Source organism: Mya arenaria, chromosome 7, assembly GCF_026914265.1.
Source record: "Mya arenaria isolate MELC-2E11 chromosome 7, ASM2691426v1".
In the NCBI taxonomy this organism is placed as follows: Eukaryota; Metazoa; Mollusca; class Bivalvia; order Myida; family Myidae; genus Mya; species Mya arenaria.
In genome coordinates this window covers 10,220,997-10,242,318 of record NC_069128.1, presented here as the reverse complement: position 1 = coordinate 10,242,318, position 21,322 = coordinate 10,220,997, and the positions used below count along the sequence as shown (strand labels likewise).

At 33.4% G+C, this 21,322-nt stretch overlaps 1 protein-coding gene across 5 annotated transcripts; it reads left to right on the top strand.

The window, feature by feature from the left end:
• The first annotated feature begins 5,787 nt into the window (after nt 1-5,787).
• Nucleotides 5,788-20,355, top strand: LOC128241713 (uncharacterized). 5 transcript variants are annotated; one of them, XM_052958752.1, is made up of 2 exons: nt 5,788-5,974; nt 15,198-20,355. In XM_052958752.1, exon 2 carries the CDS (start codon nt 15,222-15,224, stop codon nt 16,434-16,436), a length of 1,215 nt encoding a protein of 404 aa, XP_052814712.1. In that variant the 5' UTR covers nt 5,788-5,974; nt 15,198-15,221; the 3' UTR covers nt 16,437-20,355. The 5 variants fall into 5 exon arrangements, with proteins under 5 accessions (XP_052814712.1, XP_052814713.1, XP_052814714.1 ...); XM_052958753.1 differs by lacking the exon at nt 5,788-5,974 and adding an exon at nt 6,001-6,150; XM_052958754.1 differs by lacking the exon at nt 5,788-5,974 and adding an exon at nt 9,412-9,957.
• Nucleotides 20,356-21,322: the final 967 nt, after the last annotated feature.

Sequence of the window (21,322 nt, the reverse complement as noted above, 5' to 3'; positions counted from 1 at the left end):
TAGATATTCTTCTAATAGAAATATTCATTGTTTTGCGATAAGAGACCATACTAGCGTCAGCGAGAAGAGCATACTGTAACGTCATAATTTTGAATGACCAAATAAACGATGTCGTCCGAGTAGCTGTACTATGCATACGTATCGAGGTAATTTTACTAATCCTTATATTTAACATGTATTGATTTTTAATGAACTGTACCAACAAAAACTTTTGTGTGCTTCTCATAATTTGCACAATCAGCAATTGATTTCATATGCTATTATGAAATATTCTCAAAGTCACATCTATTAACCCTCCAATGACACCCATTTACTGATTTAATTGAGTTATAATGCCTGGGCGTTTCATCTTGCACCCCAAAAAATACCATATGACTACATTTAAATAGCGTAGCTAGCGAGTAAAATGAATAAGAACACCAAATAAGTTAAAGTTTATGTTGACGTTCTACAGAAAATGGTGCTAATTTTCGGCCTACTTTCGCTTCGTTTTCTGTATGTCACCAAAATAAACTCTAACATTTACAAAGAGGCTTAGAAGAGCGATTAACAGAACAGAACAGAACAGAATATTTATTAGACTTAAGCATAACAAGCTTATCGTCATAATAGCATATACAAACAAAAAATACATATATATATATATATGGCATGCAACAATTTTAACACATAGCATAGTATACGCTAAATACATTTGATTTGATTGTTTCTGGGATATACATGTGAGAATGAATTAATATCATATGATATACTTTTTAATTGAATATTACATACTGTCGGACATTATTTAAGATTGATCAAACAGTAATCATGCATTGGTTATGTATATAGCCGCATATGACTGCGTATAATGGGTACTGAAAGTATATTTAATTTCATCGTAAGGACCAGGAAAATGATGCATTAACGACAGCTACTACAACTAGAACTGGCAATAATATAACTTCCTATCTTTTCTAAAAAAACAACAACAATAACTAAGTTTGACGACCGATACGGCAGAAATTTGTTAAAACTTACCAATACAATATCAAATTCTAAAACAATATTTGTCTATCCTTTTGTTTGAAAACCTTGTTAAAGATTTATATTCATATTGATTTGTAAATCACTACGCGTTGTCCATGCTTTTTGGCAAGTTTAATGATATATCTTCTACCCTATCTACTTCTATTATAATGCCGGTTGCGTCAGATAATCATTTTAATTGACACTCGTAGACGTAATTACGATTTATATTTATTCAATGTTATTTGGCTATGTTGAGAACTCATAATACATGTCTATTAACTGAATCAAAGTTCACGGTGTTCATAACACATACATACACATACACGTCAATTGTTAACATACTGCAAAAAACTGCAATATTTATCAAGCTTTGTCTTTCTAATAGTTTAAAAAATATTTTTTTTTTGTTCTAAAGTTTCACGAAATCAAAATAATTATGGAACAATGGAACCAAGTAATGAAACAACGAATAACTTACAAACTTAAAATACATGTTACAATGTTGATGGGCATTTCGGACATTTTCATCTTTTTATACAAGAACTATTTAGGAACTCAAGCAAGAAAGTCAGGCAAGCAAACTTTGTGTCTTGTTAACAAAATCACCACATAATCATGCTTTCAGTAAAGATGTACACACGTTTACCAATTATTCATGCAGATATCTTGCAATTACTTATGGCGCAATAAAGAGCTAGACATTTTTTTTTATAGTAAACACTTAAAATAGAACCTGGTCTAGAACATGTTCTTAAATCAGCAACTTTACTTTTTGTTTTGTACACAATGAGTCATAAAAATGAAAATACTTTTTAAAGTATTGGCGTGTTGAAGCAATCAAGTTCTATATAAACATACTCTTAAAGGCAATGTATTCCTACTCTTAAAGCCTAAATCCCATGCTTACAACCAAACTCGCTTAATGACTTTCTAGAAACTGGTAAATAAGAAATAACACATTCAACTTTATGCAACAGAAACAATATTTAACATGGAATTTTAGCAGAAATAAACACATAACTCAGAAACACTACACGATTGTCATTAACAACAGCTAACATTACATAAACATATGATGTATGCCAAATACCCACTATAGTTCTAGAACCACAACAGTGCAACAACCACAACAACTTTCTCCAACCGTGCGGTTCGAACAATGAATCAAACTGCAAAAAGTCTTCATACATCAAACGCTGTCACCATACACACAATTCGGGTGGCTATAATAGGTCCTCCAACGGCTACAGTGACAATAAAATTATTCGAGTTAACGACATCACCACAGTCATATTGATGGTTAACAATATAAAACACACAGACACACGGGTAACTCAATCAGGCAAGGCAAAGCATTAAGGCTACAACATGACCTGCTGATCTTCATCCCCATTCCAGACGAACGATACTTAAGTTCAGTATTTGACGAACTTAAGTTTTCGCCGTGAAAATAAGGAAAAATCCGTAATGTCATGCATGTCTGCGCTATGGAAATTATCCGACTGTATCTTCTTTTGTCAATATGCTTACTTTACATAACTTCTCAAGTACGTTCTTTCTTTTCATTCTTTTTGCTGCTAATTCTAATAGTCAACAGTAGCTGCAGTGCCGTTTTCAAACACATGGTAAAATTGACGCGAATTCACATATCGAATCGATACGTCTGTGATGCAATTAATGGCACAATGATATAGGTCACAAATTGTATAACACTATCAGGTATCTTACAACTGCACTACATTGGTGTTGTTATGTTAAACAATTTTGGTACGTTTACCACTAAAATTCTCCATATATTCTACCCTGCGTACACGTATCAGAACACCCATCTCATGCACGCCTAGATATGATGAATTAGGCCCTTCAAATATTTAAGCATGACTTTTCTATTTTAATCAATCAAGATGCAGCAGAGAAAATGAATTTTAAGGAGTTATAGTTTTTAATTTTGATTCCATCTTCTGAACTTCCCGTTGCCGTAGGAACTTATAGAAATTTACGAACTCAGATAAAAGCTTTTCTTCTATTATGTGTATATTTTAATCTTTGCCGGTTTCAATAGATACTTTATGTTAGTATGTTCAGCCTATAAGTAGATCCTTTAAATCAGAACAGTCTATTCGTCATTACGTCAATGGAGTAAGGATCTATCATGATTTTTGTGGTATGGTTTTTCCTAAACTCGACACCCTTGTTTATAGACTTACTATGCGAGGCATTTCTAACCGTTCATTTCATACCTAACCCTGCTACTGGATTATCGGTCTTAGCCCTTCTTTCCATCTGTTCATAGATTCAGAACTTTTAATGTTTCAATTGTCAAAATGGCCCGAGATACTTTTGCAACACAATTGCCGACACTAATATATACTTTACCACGTTCCACAGCCTTATCAATTCCATCGATTTTTCAAATACACCATAAATACAATGATAATTATACATAGTGCACTTTTATTCAAGGATTTGTTTTTTTTTTCGCTCGCCACTTGCTTCTGCACCATACCGTTGCTTCGCTTTATTTATGACGTCACGCATTTATTTCAACAAGCGCGATCAATATAAACACATTTTAAAATGATAAACAAACAAGGAACAAGCAGATGCTTCATGCAGATAAAATCTTTTTCGCGACTTGTTTATACTTGATGCTTGGGCTTTATCAGATAAAACGTAATACAAACCATAAATGAATCTGTTATGTCCCTAATCATAATAAATTTATATAATATAAAATGTTTGGCAAAAAATATCCCGAATTTATAGCAATGCCGTCGATTTTTCAATCTACGGAACGCTATCGGCAACATTATTTCAAATTTATTTGGGATTGAGCAGATTTTACGAAATAAGAGTTTATTAGAAGTACAAAGCAAAAAAAGCATTTGCCTTTTTACGAAAATGTTTGTATACAAATGAATATTTGTTTGTGATAAATAGTCCGTACTACCCAAGCAACAATGTATTATGGCGTTTGTGGCGATTGCATCTATTTTAAGAATTTTATTTGGATCTTTGCAACCAGGAAATGAATTTAAACCATTTTTTCATTATTTTATTGAATATCTTTCATATTTGAAATTATGAAATCAAGAACCCAGAACAAAATGCTGTATGTTCATCTTCTTTTGTTGTCAAGTGATTATATTGATCGTGAAGTGGATTTTTGGCCACTGTTTTTGTATGTTTTTCAAGCCAAACAACGACTGACTTTGATCCATATCCGCGTTCTCTGCGTTCTTTCACGCGAATACGGATCAGATACCCATGCCGGGTGAAGACACAGAATAGATCAATAAACATTTTCCTTTTTTTTCATCTCCGGACTGCGATCTCGAAAAGCGTGCCTATGCAATACCTGCACATCGTCAAACAATTTAATTTCATACTAAGAAAATATATTTAACGTTACAAAAAGTGTTATCTTTGTGGTAGCTTATCAGTTATATATTGAGTATATGGTATAAGAACTTCTTTCGTTGTATGGTACTATGTACACTGTTAGTTTCTTTGTTTATTTGAGTTTAACAATCCTTGATTAAGATCTACTCGGGCCTTTTACTGCATTATGACACCATCACGACCGTAATTGTGTTTAATGTCATAAATGGCATAATATAGAAGTGACTATAAGTTGCAGACGAATCCGAATTTTAAAAGACTTGAAGAAACAGTGTGAGATACACAAAATCCGGTTGCAATACCCGACCTCTTTGCGAAGGGACGGCTTTTTTCTTCAACGTGCTCGTTGATAAACACCGATTCACGGGATATAATTTTTCTTGGTTAAACCAGTACTTAGTTCACCATTTTCCAAGCACAAATGGTACCATATTCGAACGTTTTATGGTTTGACTTAGCTGCGATTTGAACCACTGAGATATCGGGATGATTTATGTTAACTCTTAATAAAAATACTTGCCAGACGGGAGAAAATAAAATAAAAGGGGCATACAGCATTGCACTCGGAGAGTTCTGTTTAAGTGATAAGTTGTGTGACGTTTGTTATACGTATTGGGACTCTTAAGCGTTGGTATAGCGCAATATTCTTTAATGATAAGAAATGTAAAAGGGATCATTACTTGCAAGCTCGTCTATCCATTTCCCGTCCTGCTTTAAAACGCCCGCATTTCTTTTTGCCGCGTATCATAAAGGTTAGCGATAAGGGGTGGGACTAGTTAAAAACTGTATAATTGTCGAAAGACCGCCTACCGCAACCTCCCACACACACTCCAAAGGAATCATGGGTAGAATACCAGAAACTTCGGTATCAAAATGCTTTTACACTTTTAATCACAATGCTATCATATCAAATACATATTTAGATTAATTCTGTACTCTGATTATCTTTTGCATTACGCAGATACATATTATAGGTATATATCATTGAAAACAAGAAAATCCGTTTGATACATTTATTTCCTATCCTCTATAAACGCGATTTTTGTTATACATTACTTAATCGTGATATTGTGGCAAGGCCTGGTTTAACATTTGTAATTCGCATAACACAGGCATACCGATGCCTTTTCGGCTACCTCATTAGATTGTTACTATTCCTGCATGATCGGTTATACTCTTTTTAGATATTTCGTTGAATCAGCCAGGGATCTAAGTCGATAATTGTTAATTGAATCGAGTATAACACTATAAGTTTACCTGAAAGAAAAAAATGTACGCGTAGTATAGCGATCAACCTTGGCCTTATTGTTACGTAGAATTTATTAATAGATCCAGTTAACTTTAAATTTGCCGATCATGTAATCCGCACGTGCATGAAATAACGTCTTCAAGAAAACCACTGAAAAACCTTATGCGATAACCTATTTGTTCATGGTTATTTAAAGTTAAAAATACCATTGCGTGTCTAAGCCAATGGATGTGTTTGTTTTGACTGATATCACATAGGCTGTTACCGGAAATATTATACGTTATAATGTTCCTTAGAGGAAAGTCGTGTTGGGTATGTTTACTATTTCTTATTATAGTTTTATTTCCTCAGTATAAGAAATATAAAAACGTTGCTACTCATATGATTAAATAATTTGTTTCTTTGTGAATGCTGAAAGCAATAACATAGACCAAATAAGAGGAATTTCGTAGGCTAACTAAACAAACTGTATAAGTTACATTTAAAAGGTGAGTTCATATTTTATCAAACTATATAAAAAAGAAAGAAAAAAAAACTACACTAGATATTTTATAATGATTACCGATAGTACATGGTCAAGAACATCCAGTAGAATCAGCAGCTGTACTTTTCAATTAAGTTTCTGTACAAATTGGATTGTATTTAATGCAAACAAGTATAATTATGCTAACTGGTGTGTTTGTACTGTAGTAAGCAGAACAATTATATATTTTGAAGCAAATAAGTGTATGTAAACAACAGTCTTAGGTAAGTTGCCCCTACTATGGTTTTATAACAAATTACGGACAATTAACCAGTGCCACAGGTCAATAGTGTGCTGCACATTATTGGACAGTGCAATTCATCATTATTGGCAAGACTTCAACATATACAAATATCTTCTATCGTATATTATGCTAAAGCTTAATCAAAGTTTTATATTTGTTCTTATGTTAACATTAATTTGTATTTGTTTTACATACGTCATGAATGTACCTTATTTTGTGCCACCTGCAAACCATGGCTGATTACTTTGTCCGTCATTACCGTCCGCAGCGTCAATCTTTTGTTTACGATCGATAAATGTGGAATTACTTATTGTAAAGCCATTCTCATTGGTCAGTATCATGCTTAATAATTTTGCCGTGAGGAGCTCAAAGGTCAAAGCACAGAGATTGTTGCGTTCCCGACATGAAACGCATCCGATCTTTGGAATCATGTTTGTTTGTGTATATTTGTTTTCTCTTTTTTTATTGTCGTAAATAACTACATAACGAAACTGTTTGATTGCGTCCGTGTTCAATTAAACTCACTTCTCATGTTCATTCAGCGGGAACCGGTTCAAATAGGAATTATACCGTGCTTAAATCTGCCCACTTAATATATTCGTAAATGAATTATGTGTTCATGCTTTCAATAGATGACATACAAAAACTTCTCAGTTTAATTCGTTGTGCAGCGTATGTGCAAATACTTCCTTAACCGAGATCGAGGTAGATTTATGATGTTCATGAGTGCATTTAACTAAACAGAGGCTTTAAACCTTATCGAACAAACATTCTAAATATCCTCTTTCAACTGTGATCTTTGTTTTGATTGTTGTACAGGTAATCATTCTGTAAACATTATACGTGTAATGTCTCTTTATTATTAATCGGACACTTCTTATTTAGTGAAAAGTTCAGTGAAACAAATTTTGTTAACATTTCTATAGTGTTTTTTTTTCTATAGAAATTGCGAAGCAGTGAAAGGTCCATGCATCAAAAATGTAAACGTTTCAACTTCATAAGACTGAAACTTGGTTTATGTTAAACCTTTTGGTATTCATGTCAAATACTGTGGACACAGGAGCCATGATTATTTCTTTCAAAGAGAACACACATCGTATACATAATACGTTATGGCAGAACTGCTGAAGTACTTCGCTCGTACTTACGGGGTTGTTGGTGAATATCAATGTTATACTTGAGATTGATTTTTTTTTTGCAACACAATTGTTAGATATTTAGTCTCAATTATATTCATGGCATTTTTCCAACTGTAGAAGTGGTATTGGTCGTAATCATGTTTTCACTTACGGAATGACAACGGTAGATCTTGCTCCCTTCAGAAGCCATAAAGTCCAACCCTAACTTGTAGATATTTAGTCAATGTTAACGTACAACAGATGTCAAATGATTGTATCATTATTTAATCTTACTCACCATAAAGCGAATAATTAAATAGTTCATTGATACTACTTACTTTCCTTGAAATTTCTTAATGATATCAAACATGACAAGAAAAGGATGAAAATGCTCTTTCTCTCAGACCATACGTAGAAACTCCTACTCGCAATAAGGACTGCGAAGATGACGATGTAATTATTGCGTAAGTTCGCACTCTAGTCAGCACCGACACATTGATAAATTAAGCTCATGCCCCTTTCTCCTAATCTTAATTCAAAATATCACGGACTGAACCGAGACGAATTTCGGGCTCTAAAATTGATTCAGTAATGCAGTTTTTCGACTGCTAAACAACAGATAGGCGTTGGCCTTCGAAGACTTCTACTTTTTGAGTAACGCACTGTTTTACTAAAAGCTCAGGGTGTGTGTGTATGTGTGTGTGTGGGGGGGGGGGGGTAGTAGTGTACACAAACAATTCAATTTTCTTCCCTGAGATACCCCCAACAAGCAAGATGGCGATTATAAAGACGATACAACATCACAACGCCCTACTATATTCTTAAAAGACAAAGGCAATTTGTCACCAGAGAAGACTGCTGCAAATCCGTTGGTAGCTAATGTACACCTGTGTCAAAGATAAGGTACTCTATGACCATTTTTTAGTTGGTTCCCAAACCTGTTATTTGGGGAATCAACTTATTCTGAGTCATTGGTCGACGCTCTGGAGATGTGAATTTGTGATAACGTTTCTCATTGGACCTTTGCAATATTTCATTGACACTTTGTTTCATAGACAATTCCGTGCATTCAATTTTTCACATTCACATTCGGATCAGACCATACCCGCTGTTATGCATGAATCTGTCACACGTTTGTTGAAGTTAGGGAGGGTCAAATCACTCAGAAATTGCATCTTGTGTTAGCTGTGTAGTTGCTATTCGCATTATAAATATGACTATAGGTTTCTTTTGGTAAATAAACTAATCAAAATTAAGTAAATAATCATTGCACACGTCGGCCCTATTCAGATACTATTGGCCAGTGGTGTATTGTTCTTTTTAAACACGTCTCAGTACATTTCCCCCTGTTATTATCAACATATTCCACCGTACGCTTACGTAGCAGAGCCAACATCTCGTACACGCTAAGAGATGGTAAATCAAGCGCTTCAAAATATTCAAAAATTAATACATAGTACTAATCGCTCGAGATGTATTAGAGGAATTGGATCTCAAAATGTAGTAGAGGTTTAAAGGAGGACCGAGAAGTTTTACGAGCCTGGCGGATGCAATCATCATGTGTAGCATTTTTACTTTCGTTCCTTCTTCTCATCTTGTCTTTAACTTAAACAGGTTATTGGTTATACGTGTTTCAAACTTCTTTCCTATATTTACCCTTGTTTTATAGATTCAGCCGCATTGAAACCATTGTTCGAGAAAATTTAATGTGATACAGAAAAAAGATATTTAAAAAACCCCATACCTTTGCTGAACTGCATATTCATTACCGAAACTTATTTGAATGCGGTTTTGTTTATTTTGTTATCAATGTAATTTGATTCGCTGTTAATTATGTTCTTTACTATTCTATTACCTGATTTATCCCAAACCACTTTGTTAGCTTGGTACACAATCTAAATATCAATATGTTGATGCTGCTCATTACTGGACATTGGTTTCATCACGTGTTCATGTCCGTCAACTTTTCATGGTACAACATTTTTTGCTGAATCGCGTTACTAACATTTTTCAACATTGAGAACTTCAAAAACAACAGTTGAGTTTGAGCAAATCTCAACACTTGTTGAAGGGTTCCAGTTTTCAGTATCTTAGTATTAATATTCGTCATGATTTGCCACACTTAAGAGTGCATTTTAAAGACCTTGAGCGAAACACTTTAATATAGGTGCAGATAAGACGTGCATTCATATTGTCAATATATTGCATGCAAAATCCGTCAGTTTACTTTAAAACGCAATGCAAGGACTTCCTTGATCGTAAAAAAAATATGGATTTATAGATTGCATGGTTGCATTTAACTAAAAGGAAGCTATACATATCAATAAAGAAAAATGACACATTTAAAATTAAACATTTTAACTGTGTTCTTCGTTTTGAGTTAATAAGTTATTTAAGGCTAATAATTTAGGTAAGATTTGCTTTATATTTAAAACTTAGTATTTTTCTTCATCGTTTATTTGACAATACTTATTAAAGTGAAAATTTAAGCGAACTAGTTTGTGTTTACATTTCAATAGTTCGTATTTATTATGTGGACTGAAGTAATTTAACATTGCTTGATGAATATACTCGTTAATACATTTTAGTTAAACAGCACATTCGTTTCATATCATGGAAACATAAAGGAGCCTTATGGCTAATCACAAAATGTGCTGAAAGTTGAATTATTTAACTTAGCAAATCATAATATATCTCAAGATATAGCGTATACAGAATAACAGAAACACCTTAAGATGAGACCAATATAATGTTTAATTATATTTTAAGATAATCTTATATCATTTGCCTTTTTGGGGGGAAACAAAGCGTTCGTTGTCCTATCAGTACTAAAGATCCAGCTATTTGTTTCACAAAATATACTTTGTAAAAAGCTTTTTGAGTTGATTACAGTTAAATAAAATGTCGGGACAAAGTGACCGGAGGGATTAATCATTTATTTGTCAGATTTATTTTAAGTCATAATATTACACGTTAAAATAGTAAATTGACAAGATCATGTCAGAGAAATTGAGTTGACCTGCCTTGTCAGTTTGAATCATGTGTTCGTTTTCATATTTTACAAAGCTCATTTCCGGTTATTCTTTCATAAAACTTTTTGCGTTATGCTGTGAGGAATAATAACATTTTCACTTCACTGTCATAACTCAGATGTCAAGTTATTTAGGTTAGCCTGAATGTATAACTAGTAAGATAAGAGCATTAGACGTATTTTTTCTTTTATAAATATATGACATTCAGTGCATAGCTATGCTATTATATTGTGTTGACAAAATAGTTAAAGCACAGTTCTATAGATATAGTTGTTAACACTTTGATACAAATATACTTGTTTACATTTTCGATATTATATGTAAGCCTTTCTTTTCTAAAAGTTTGATCACGGGTCATGTGCGCCCATTTCAAATATGTCTTGTGTGAGGGAAAATATTGGTGAATGATACCGTAATCGTTTCAATCATTTCAATCTGGCTGGATACACAGGCGACAGTTACGTTGAATGGACCCATCCTATTGCCATGACACCCCCCCCCCCAAAAAAAAAAACCAACAACAACAACACAATAATAAAAATCAACACCAAGGGGTAACTGGAACATGATCATTAATCACAAAAACCTAAACATCAAGTAAGGAAGATGGTATTTTTGTTAAGCTCGTAACTAACATGCATTCGTCTCAGAATATAATAAGGGTTTAGTAAATGTACAAAATCAATTCACTGCTATCAACAAAATATATTTTTCAAGCCTAAACTCTGACAAGCTCCAAAAAGGCCTATGTTGGCAATTCCTAAATACCATCGGAATATGTGTTTCAACAATTTTTCGATCGTTAGACCCTGTTCCAATAATTTTTAGTCTAAAAAGTGTATTTTGTACTATTGCTTTTTATTTATTTAATTATTATCATTTTTTTTTGGGGGGGGGTGGGGGGTGGGGGGTGCGGGTGGGATGCGTTACAATACTGGATACATAAATTTAAACATCCAGTTTCAATGAGCCCGGGACAAATTTGTTTTAGTAAACCAACTGCTCAAACGTATTCAAGCAAACTCATCGCAGTGGTTACTTCCCTTTGGGGGAGGCTTCTCAGAGGGTCTGTCATCAAAACGGAGAAGGAAATTAAAAAAGCACGATATATGCATGAAATTAACATAAAATGTGTTGATTTGAGTGATCGTCTTGTATTTTACTCGTGGTCATATGAAAGAAAATCACTAGTGGTTGCACCTCTCGTGATCAAATTTTTCATTTGACCACTGGTGAAATAAAATATCCTCTAATGTTCTCAACACAAATTGCTTTGGAGGGCAGTAGGTCGAAAATCAACAGTTTTCGGAAGGCACAATTACTCAGCAACAGTTTAAGCAAGAAACGTCAGTTGCAGGTTGCCATTGGCCAACGTATGTCTGCTGTTCTTTTCTTAGGTCAGTAGATCAATGGTCATGATAAACAGTATTATAAAAGTTTCGTCCGCACATTAACACCAGAACGTTTATACCTAGGATTATAAAAGATCACTGGTATGTTGCTATTGACCACAAGATGGCCTCTATTAATTTAAGGTTAGTAGGTAAAAGATAAAGGTCACAGTCAACTGTCTTGTTAAAAGTTACAATAATCAAAGAACTGCTTTACCTAGGAACAGTTTAGTTTATTGGTATGTTTCTCTTGACCAGCTGATGACCTTTATGGTTGTTGAGTTCCGTATGTCAAAGTTCACTTATAACAGTCTTATGAAAACTTCGTCTTTAAAATACCTCGATGACGGTGTGACCTAGGATAGTACAACTTCAGTGCTAGGCTGCCCGTTAATAGTTTAAGCCATATTTATTGCGGGGTGTCAGCTAATCAAAGAGCACAGTCTCATGAAAACTTAGACTGAAATTTAAATTTGAAATATTTGTCCTTACAATCATAAAAAATGAAACCTTTTAAAGTCACTGCTTATTTTCTCACAACATTTTTATATAATCATCCACATGTTTTTGACAGAACGGCGCTTTGATGGCATACTGATTGACAAACATCCCTTGTTCTGAATTATCTATATACGTGTATACTTTTCATCAGGAAAGTTTTATTATTTATTTCTAATTATTCTATTCAAGACTCTTGCATTGGAACAACCTCTCTCTTTTTCAGATCTGTTGGCCACTAAATATTCATGTGCACGAAGGAACAGCTAAAATATGCACTAAAGGAATGATGCAAAGGTCATCTCCTTCATTTGGACAGAAACGTTTTCTATCTATGCCAAATCAATTAGTATCCAAATTTGGTGTAGGTAAATTACAATTATTCCACACAGTAAAAATACAGTATCTGTTTGAAAACAAAACAACAACAACAGTTTTCGAAGCAAACATGCCAAAAATATAGTGGGATTTGTCTCTTATAATTTTCAATGTACTATTCACTAACAGTATGTATTATCACTTTGTTTAAGCTTTTTATGAGCATTGTTCAAAGACGCCTGCCTTTCTTCATTTCATATTGCTTTTTATAGTCAATTTATCTGTATAGCGAGGCAAGCGATAGGAACAAGTGCTTATATATAATTGATAACGCTATTTGCGTAAAGCGTTTAACGGAAATAATTATATTATTTTCATTTATAGTCATCAAATTCACAATTATTGTCATGACCATCATCATAATATTTATTACATTGAGTATGTACGTTATGATCTAAGGCCACTCCTTTTTTATTTTTTGGTTTACAAGAATTTTTGGGAAAAATGTCCACTGGGTGGTCGAAAAAAAAAAAAAAAAAAAAAAGGAAAAAAGTCACAAAACATACTCTTAAAGGGTGAAAATCAGAAAACAACATAAACACAGTCAAAATTTATATCATTTACTTGTCATTTTAAATCCTTAAACTGCTATTAATGCATGTTTTAATACACTCAAAGTTTCAAAGTTCTTATTAAACACACATTTTAAATCTTACATACTGTGCATATAAAACATCAATGATATTGACTATAAAACATGTTTACATGTATAAACTACACTTTTAATCAAAGATACATTGAATATCACTCAGCAAGACATTTGTTTAGCTTTAAGAGTATGCTAAAGCAAAAGTAAATGCAGAACACTTAAAAACTTACCAATATTAAATTGAAAAAAAGAGGAGGCGAATTTTACGCATTAAAATACACAAAAATTGCGCTGTATTAAAACAATATATAACATTTTCTAAACATTGTTTAAGTTATTTCAATATTGGATTTTGTCAATAAAGTGAAATAATTACCAATTTTGTAAATAAGGAGGTAGCATTTTATAAAGGCATTTGAGCTTTAATATTGCGAAAACAATTCCTGAAAAACTAAAAACCAAACTAGACCTAGATTTGAGTATATATAACCTATACCATGAGGGGTCCTAGTTGTGTGTAACCCGATCCATGCTAAGTCCGGATATTTTCGGACCGGGATATTTACCATGGGATGTTCACCAAATCCATTTCAAATTCAAATCTTGCAGCAAATTACCACATCAGTACATAAAAAACACATAGCAAAATATTAAATCTTGCATGTGACTTAACTTTATGTACCAATGATAGTAACAGAGAAATCCATAATTATGTATAGGACATTTTCATCTTCTCCCAACTCCGCCATTTTGTGTAAACATGCGTTCACAGTGCATCTATCTATACTTCATGCTTGTTTATTTTTCATTTTAAAGAGTATTCCTTGGTTACAACAACAAATCTCATTTATAGTGAAATATCAAGTTCATTACAAATTGAAATGGACTTATTCAAAATAGTTTTCCGTGTTGTTTTATCTAAATGTTTTGCACAAAACTCCTGGCATTGACACATGTGTTCAACTCTTTCATTGTGTTTACTCTACTATTAACCCAAACATGAATAAAAATGTAATCTAAAATAAACACAAGCTTTACATTGACTCAATGACAAGTATTTCCAAACCATTTTGTGATTTAAAATCCATAAACACCACCGACCTAACTTGTGAATCTAGGTCACCGGTGTCAACTTAGAAAATTAACTTTCGATTTCACCATTCCCACTTAGTGCACTGTTATTTGATATTTAACCATAAAATGTTATAAAATGTTTTTCTCACACATAATTTACAGATATTTGTGTCTACTAATTCGATGGCAGCCGCTGACACTTTTATTTTTTATCTATAAACAAAAATATTTTCATGACCTAAATTTGCGGGGAAAAACAACAATCACGTGACAGCTATTGTTTGTGTCGGCTGTTAAATTTGCCAGTGTTTATTGCTATTGTTATTTTAACAGCTCCTGCATATTTTAATTAATTATTTCATACAAAGAATGACTGCTATCGTCAATTCCGCCATTGCCAACGGCGCTGCCATAACAGTTGACTGGCTCACATAATATCACTATAAATTGGCGAATACGGCTACGGAACAACAAACCAGTCAAAATCGACTGCATTCGTACACTTACCGTTCGTTTTTCTTTCGTTTCGCACCAAAATCAATACGGTCGGGAAAATAATTTGGAAAAAAAAGTGAAATTCATTTTTTATTTTTTTTTGTACTTTTCGGAAAATTAGACCCGCCGGTTTTGTAAACCAATTTATATAAAAGTAGTGGCCTAAGATACAATAAATTTTGTTTTATTTCAGATATATTTTTAGAAACAATGAAATATGCAGAAACAAGTTCGAAGATCACGGGAAGCATTCCCAGAAGAAGATGAGTATAACCCATATCTGGATTTAGCACAGGAACAGACATTATTGGCCCGCGATCACATCGGCCGAAACATTCACAAACTTCAACCAGGTGATCATATCGGTTGGGAACGATTCTATATCATATTTCATCACGCAATCGTTATCGAGGTAAAGTCTGAAAGCATTGAAGTATTTCATTTTAGCAAGGACAAAAAAGAGAAACGTATCAAAATATTGAAAGAAGAAAAAAATAATTCAGAAAACTGCTTTTTGTATAGATTTAATTATCCATCGTATGTGCTAAAAAGAAATCCACCGCATGTTGTTTTCCAAAGAGCAACATGTTTAATGCTGTCTTCGCATCAGGAATCCTACAATCTTTACAGTAACAATTGTGAGCATTTTGCAACGTTTTGTAAAACGGGAAAAAGTCATTCTTGCCAAATCCAATGGTTAATGAAAAACGTTGAAGAAGCTGAAGTTCTTTCTTCTGGATTAGGGTGGGAACAGATTGGGAGACAAGTTGCAAGGGACGGCCTAGAGCGATATACAAAACCTTCTGTATACCAAACGTTAAGGGAAACGGGGAAATGTCCTACAAAACGTGTTGTTTTTGGAGCATCAACATTGTCGGAAAGGCCAATAGTCGATGCACAAAAAACTGCATCCGAGATAGCGTCAAAATCAAGCATTGAAGTAGGCGGAAAGGTAACAGCAAAGTTTGCGTCGACGTCAAAAGGAGCCATGATAGAGTATGCAACAAGAGATACCGGCAGAATATGGGGAGGTGCAACAAAAGCTGGAAAAATATGCACCCGAGTAGGGACTGTTGTAGGCGCAGTAGTAACAGCAGTTGTAGACATAGTTTCAACTGGTTACGATATTTACAATTACAAGAAGCTTAAAGATGCCGGAAAAATGTCAAAGGAAGATTTTAAGAAAAATGTCACTGAACGCGTGTGTGAAGGTGCTATCGGTAGTATAGCAACAATTGCTGGAGATTTAGGAGGAATGAAAGTGGGTGCGTTAGCAGGAGCTGGAATAGGCTGTTTTTTTGGTCCTGTGGGGGCCGTAGTTGGTGCTGGAATTGGTGCTGTAAGTGGGGCGATTATAGGATCGTTGGTTGCTAGAGGAGTTGGCAAAACGATTGGACGGTTTTTTGGTCGTCTTATTGGACGTTTTTTCTGAAAGACAAAAAGCCTGAGAAGTCTTTCTAAACTCATATTTTTTTATTGATGGGACGTCACTTACTGTGAAAGAAGAAACACAGTTTCATTATTTCAGGATTCGTTTTACCTTCTCAATCATAATGGCAGGGAGTAAATGTTTGACATGATGGACATTTCTTTAAGAAGCTGGAACATTGTCTTAATCAAAGTTTGTGACTTTGGTAAACATAAACGATTTAATGTTATGATGCATCATTTCATCCACCATATGCTACACAAGTTGACAGAAGCATAGCGCACTGAAACGCACGAAACTTCAATCCCAATTAACTGCTCTCTTCAATAACCAAATATTTACTAAAACTATTGAAAAAAGTGAGGTTAATCGGTTAGACATGAGCTTAACTATTTAACTATAAGAATTGACTTTAAAAACCTAGAAGATTTCATTTCAGCGGAAATTTTCGAATTCAATTACTCTGGGTCAAAAGTCAATGCCCATCGACTTAGCTAATGTGGACGACGTATACGTAAAGGATGGTTAATCTGTATAGCGGATCAAACTATTTTGTAACTGCGATGGAATTTGTCAATGTTTATGTCTTTTGTTTTAGTTTAAGGTGCATTAAACATATATAACAATGTTATACGAAATAGTTCACGTAGTCGTAACCTTAATTCCCTGGGCGTATCGAGTAATCATATAATTGCAATCATGCTTTATAAGTTTTGTCACAATTTGACAGTCTGTGAACTATTGAGGCTATTTTCTACCAGAACTACTTTGTTTTCCATATATATGTCGCTTCGGCTAGCTGGCGCCTCAAAGTTGTCATTTTGGCGTAAACGTGCTTATGAAAATGTGATATTGACGTCCTTCTTTGTCGTTCATACCTTAATCCGTTTTAGAAGTTCATTGAAATTATCGTTTTGCATTATTTTCGTTATTATATTACTCACTTTTATATGACTATACAAGAGTAAGGCAACAGTTTGGTTATAAAGCTATTACACTATTATCTTGTTTAGTTTATCGTTAATGTGTTTGTTCTATTTGTACTCAAATTCGTAACATTCCTTTGTGGATAATTCTGTTAACTACCATGTGTAAATATAATAGTCATATTCATTTCAGGAAGGCCTTCACGCGTTCTGCAACCAGCCCAATTGCGTTAATATCCCCGATAATGACACCAACCAAGCAATTAATTACATAATTATATTTACACCAACATTTCATTCGTTCTTACCAGAACTGTTAACAAAATTAATTTCATTTAAGAAACTTTACAGTAATGTTTATTCACCAATTCTATAAAAAGAACGACCCGACTTTTATCTGAAAAAGTTTATCATATGACGTCATAATAACGCGGGAAAAATTGAATCGCTTCATAATTGAAATGTTAAATCACTTTTTAACGTAAAATTGAAACGCCAATGACAAGAATACATTTAACATACCATAAATTAACACTTTTCAACATGTTGATTTAAGTGATTTGTGGTTTAATTACACATTACAAACAATAACAAGGAAAACAATTTTCGATTTATATTAATACGCGATGATTTGCAATCCAAATGTATCCGAATATGAAAAGTTCATCGGAAAATATTCGCAATTGCCGATAGGCCGTTCATTTAAGGAATGGAAGTTTTTGATGTTAATATGTATTTTTATATGTGTTTATAATCAATCGCATTAATGATTTAGTGCATTTTTTCAAAACTATAACACCAACTAAAAACAACAATAAATTACACTCGAAATATTTTCTTCAGTAAATATAGTTTGTTCAAGACAAAATATTTTCCTGAAATAGTAAGTAATTATTGTAAATAAATATCAGTCTTTAAAAGGTAGCGCTCAACACATGCAACTATGCTGATGTAGGTTTTGAAAACGACAGTATCGTGATACGGAATTTTAAAATCGGCGTGCTGTATTTTCACTGTAGGATATGGAAAAGGAAGTTGATAGACAAAAAGGTGGAAACAGGTGGAAGTTAGATATTAAAGTAAAACACTTTATCTAAATAAAGCACAATCGATACACTTGAAAATAAAAAAAATAATAATGCTACAATGTTTTTAATTAGGTGATTTCATATAACCCAAGTTATTTGTCCGAGATTACCTGAAATGAATGCTTTATCAAATACAGAGCTCTGACCGAGGAAAAATAACTCGGCCAATATGAAATCACCTAATTAATAAGTATTTATTTATTAACTATTACGTATGGTACGACATTTTGGTAAACACATTCAAATGACTTACCATTAGTTCATCTTGAAGTTTATCTATCCCTTATTCGTTCATTTTGACATGTATCTTTAAGTGACATTGAATATACTTATGCATAAAGCACTGTACAGTCTAAGGAAGCATGCCTCGTTTTTATTTCGTAAAACGTTATGGAAAACGTCGCTTTTTTCACCTTCGTCGTCTATTTTGTTGGTGTACAAAAACATAATTGTCGTAAAACTCACCAACAGGTTAAATACAACTATACTGAAATCAAACCGTACATTGTGGTTGAAATATTTAATAGGCTTATAATTCCAAGTGTGTTTTACGAAGCACACCTTTAAAATTATTTCCAGCATATTTCTCATATTGGGCGAGTTCCGAAAGCCAACGAAAATGTTCCATTTCTCAAATCTTATATTTAGCGCGTTTAGTAGCCAATCAAAACGGCGGAAACTCATACTGGCCGCCTTTGACATTTGGTTTGACATTGAACGCGTGAAATACATTATTGTTGATTAATAAAATTTGGTATAAGCTTCAAGATGATATATATGCTGAATGTATGACAATAACTATTAGAGTATACATAATAGACCCATGTATCATGTCTCATTCTGAATTGTTTGATGTATCGCTAGGTGCCAAGCATAGAAAACCCTTTCTCTTCATAGTGCTCTAGAACGACGCAAAGGACACATTGATATTTTAAAGCTTTACTCTCACAGGTTTACCGTTTTGACAACTTGTTGACAAAAATCAGATGGCAGATTTTCATATTTCCGTTCGGAAATTTATGTTTGTTGCTAAAAGCATTACTAACGATTTAAGAAAATGCATAAAACATATTTTTTTAACTTTAATATGAAAATCTGCGATCTGGTATTATCTCAGCAGTCTTATATCACTGGTTTATATGCTTTTTCCCATGAATTGGCTCATTCCAAGACAAAAAAATAAATACAAAAAGTTGTCAAAACGTTCAATCTGTGAGAGTTCAGCTTTAGAATGAGTGTCTGCTTTAAAATATATTCTATATCTATAATTATGTTACGTTTGCTGATGATATTGCTTTATTGTAAACTATTATTTTAGTATGAATCCCCAGTTTGATTTATTGTTTATACATTTAAGTGAGCAGTGTATTTACTATTTTACGTAGAGTTCCTTTTGATGTAAAGCAAATATATTTATTTTTTATTCTCTATTTTAATCAATAATCGCATATGGATCTGATGTGTATTTTATTACAAAGAAATCGATAAGCTACATCTCAAGTTTTACAAGCATGTGTTTAGGCACGATTTCCATTGTCAATTCTATGACAGGAAAGATCACTTAACTTTTGGTTGAAAGTCATGAAAAACATATTCACTAATACATCATATATTTGTTGATCATAGAAGCTTGTTTGTAAATTATAATTCAACAAATATAAATTTCGCTGTATTTCATTCCAATCATAAATTTTTAATAGTCTTGGTTTTATAGTATGTACTTAATGATTTTAAATCTAAAGATAATTACTCACCTATGTCATCGCAACGAATAATTTATCATTTTTTAAACATGGCAAACTACCCAAATCAACTTAAAATGGAGAATGCTTATGTACTTTGTTTATATAATAATGACCTTGTACATCAAAACTATATTGATGAAAGTAAATAAATATCAAAATTAGATTCTCATCACATTCTCTCTCTCTCTCTCTCTCTCTCTCTCTCTCTCTCGCTATATAATCAAAATATCCTTTTCTTTGCAATTGTACTGCAAAGTCTGAGCTAAGAAACATTATAGTTCAAGGTCTAGGTGAGCTTCTCATGCCTACTTATGTCAAACAGAAATCGGCGACTTGTTATAATTCTTACAAAAATGAGTAATAAAAATGTAAATTTACATAATGCAATGAAAAAGAATACAAGCATTAGCTTCTTCATACTATTGTTACGACCTAGCCCCGTGGTCCGTCGACGCTATCAACTGTCCCTTTTAGGGTGACCAAGTATTTGAAGTGTTCCCCTCATGACTGCCCCTCAGGTACTGGTAGCGAAACCTCTCACTGGCAGTTAAATTGTATGTAGTCTAACCATTGCGTGTCAAAAACTAGTTCACCGGGAAGACAACTCAAATCGATGTTTACAAGTTTAATAAACGTTGGAAAACAGTACACCAGCGGAATAAATCATCATTTAAACATCAAAAGAAGAATAGGTACAGTATGCAATCGCTGGGTAGACACAGGAAAACGCTATACCATGGTGTTGAATTTTATAAGTCCTTTAAACATTAATTTTCCGCGAATTTCCTATATAATTCTTTTTAGATTTTATCAAGGAGACAAATAATAACAATCGTTTCATTTGGTATCGTTTTCTATTTCCAGTTAAATGTCAAAACCAAATGCCAAAATGGACGAAACGCCCGAGGGCGAATCGTACGGGATGTGCTTCAAGCTATGTCCAAGTTACGTCTCCTCTCGATTCTGGAAAACCCCGCCTTATATACACACATGGTCAAATGACCGAAAATCATGGTCATATGACCCGACCGAAAATGACCCGACCGAAAACGACCCATATATTTGGGTCAAATGACCCAAAAATATTGGCTGACAGCCAATCCAAGATGGCGTCGTCATAGATCGTGAAC

Excerpts from the sequence above, each read along its gene's own strand:
- LOC128241713 (XM_052958752.1), top strand. The coding sequence starts at position 15,222 with ATGCAGAAACAAGTTCGAAGATCACGGGAAGCATTCCCAGAAGAAGAT.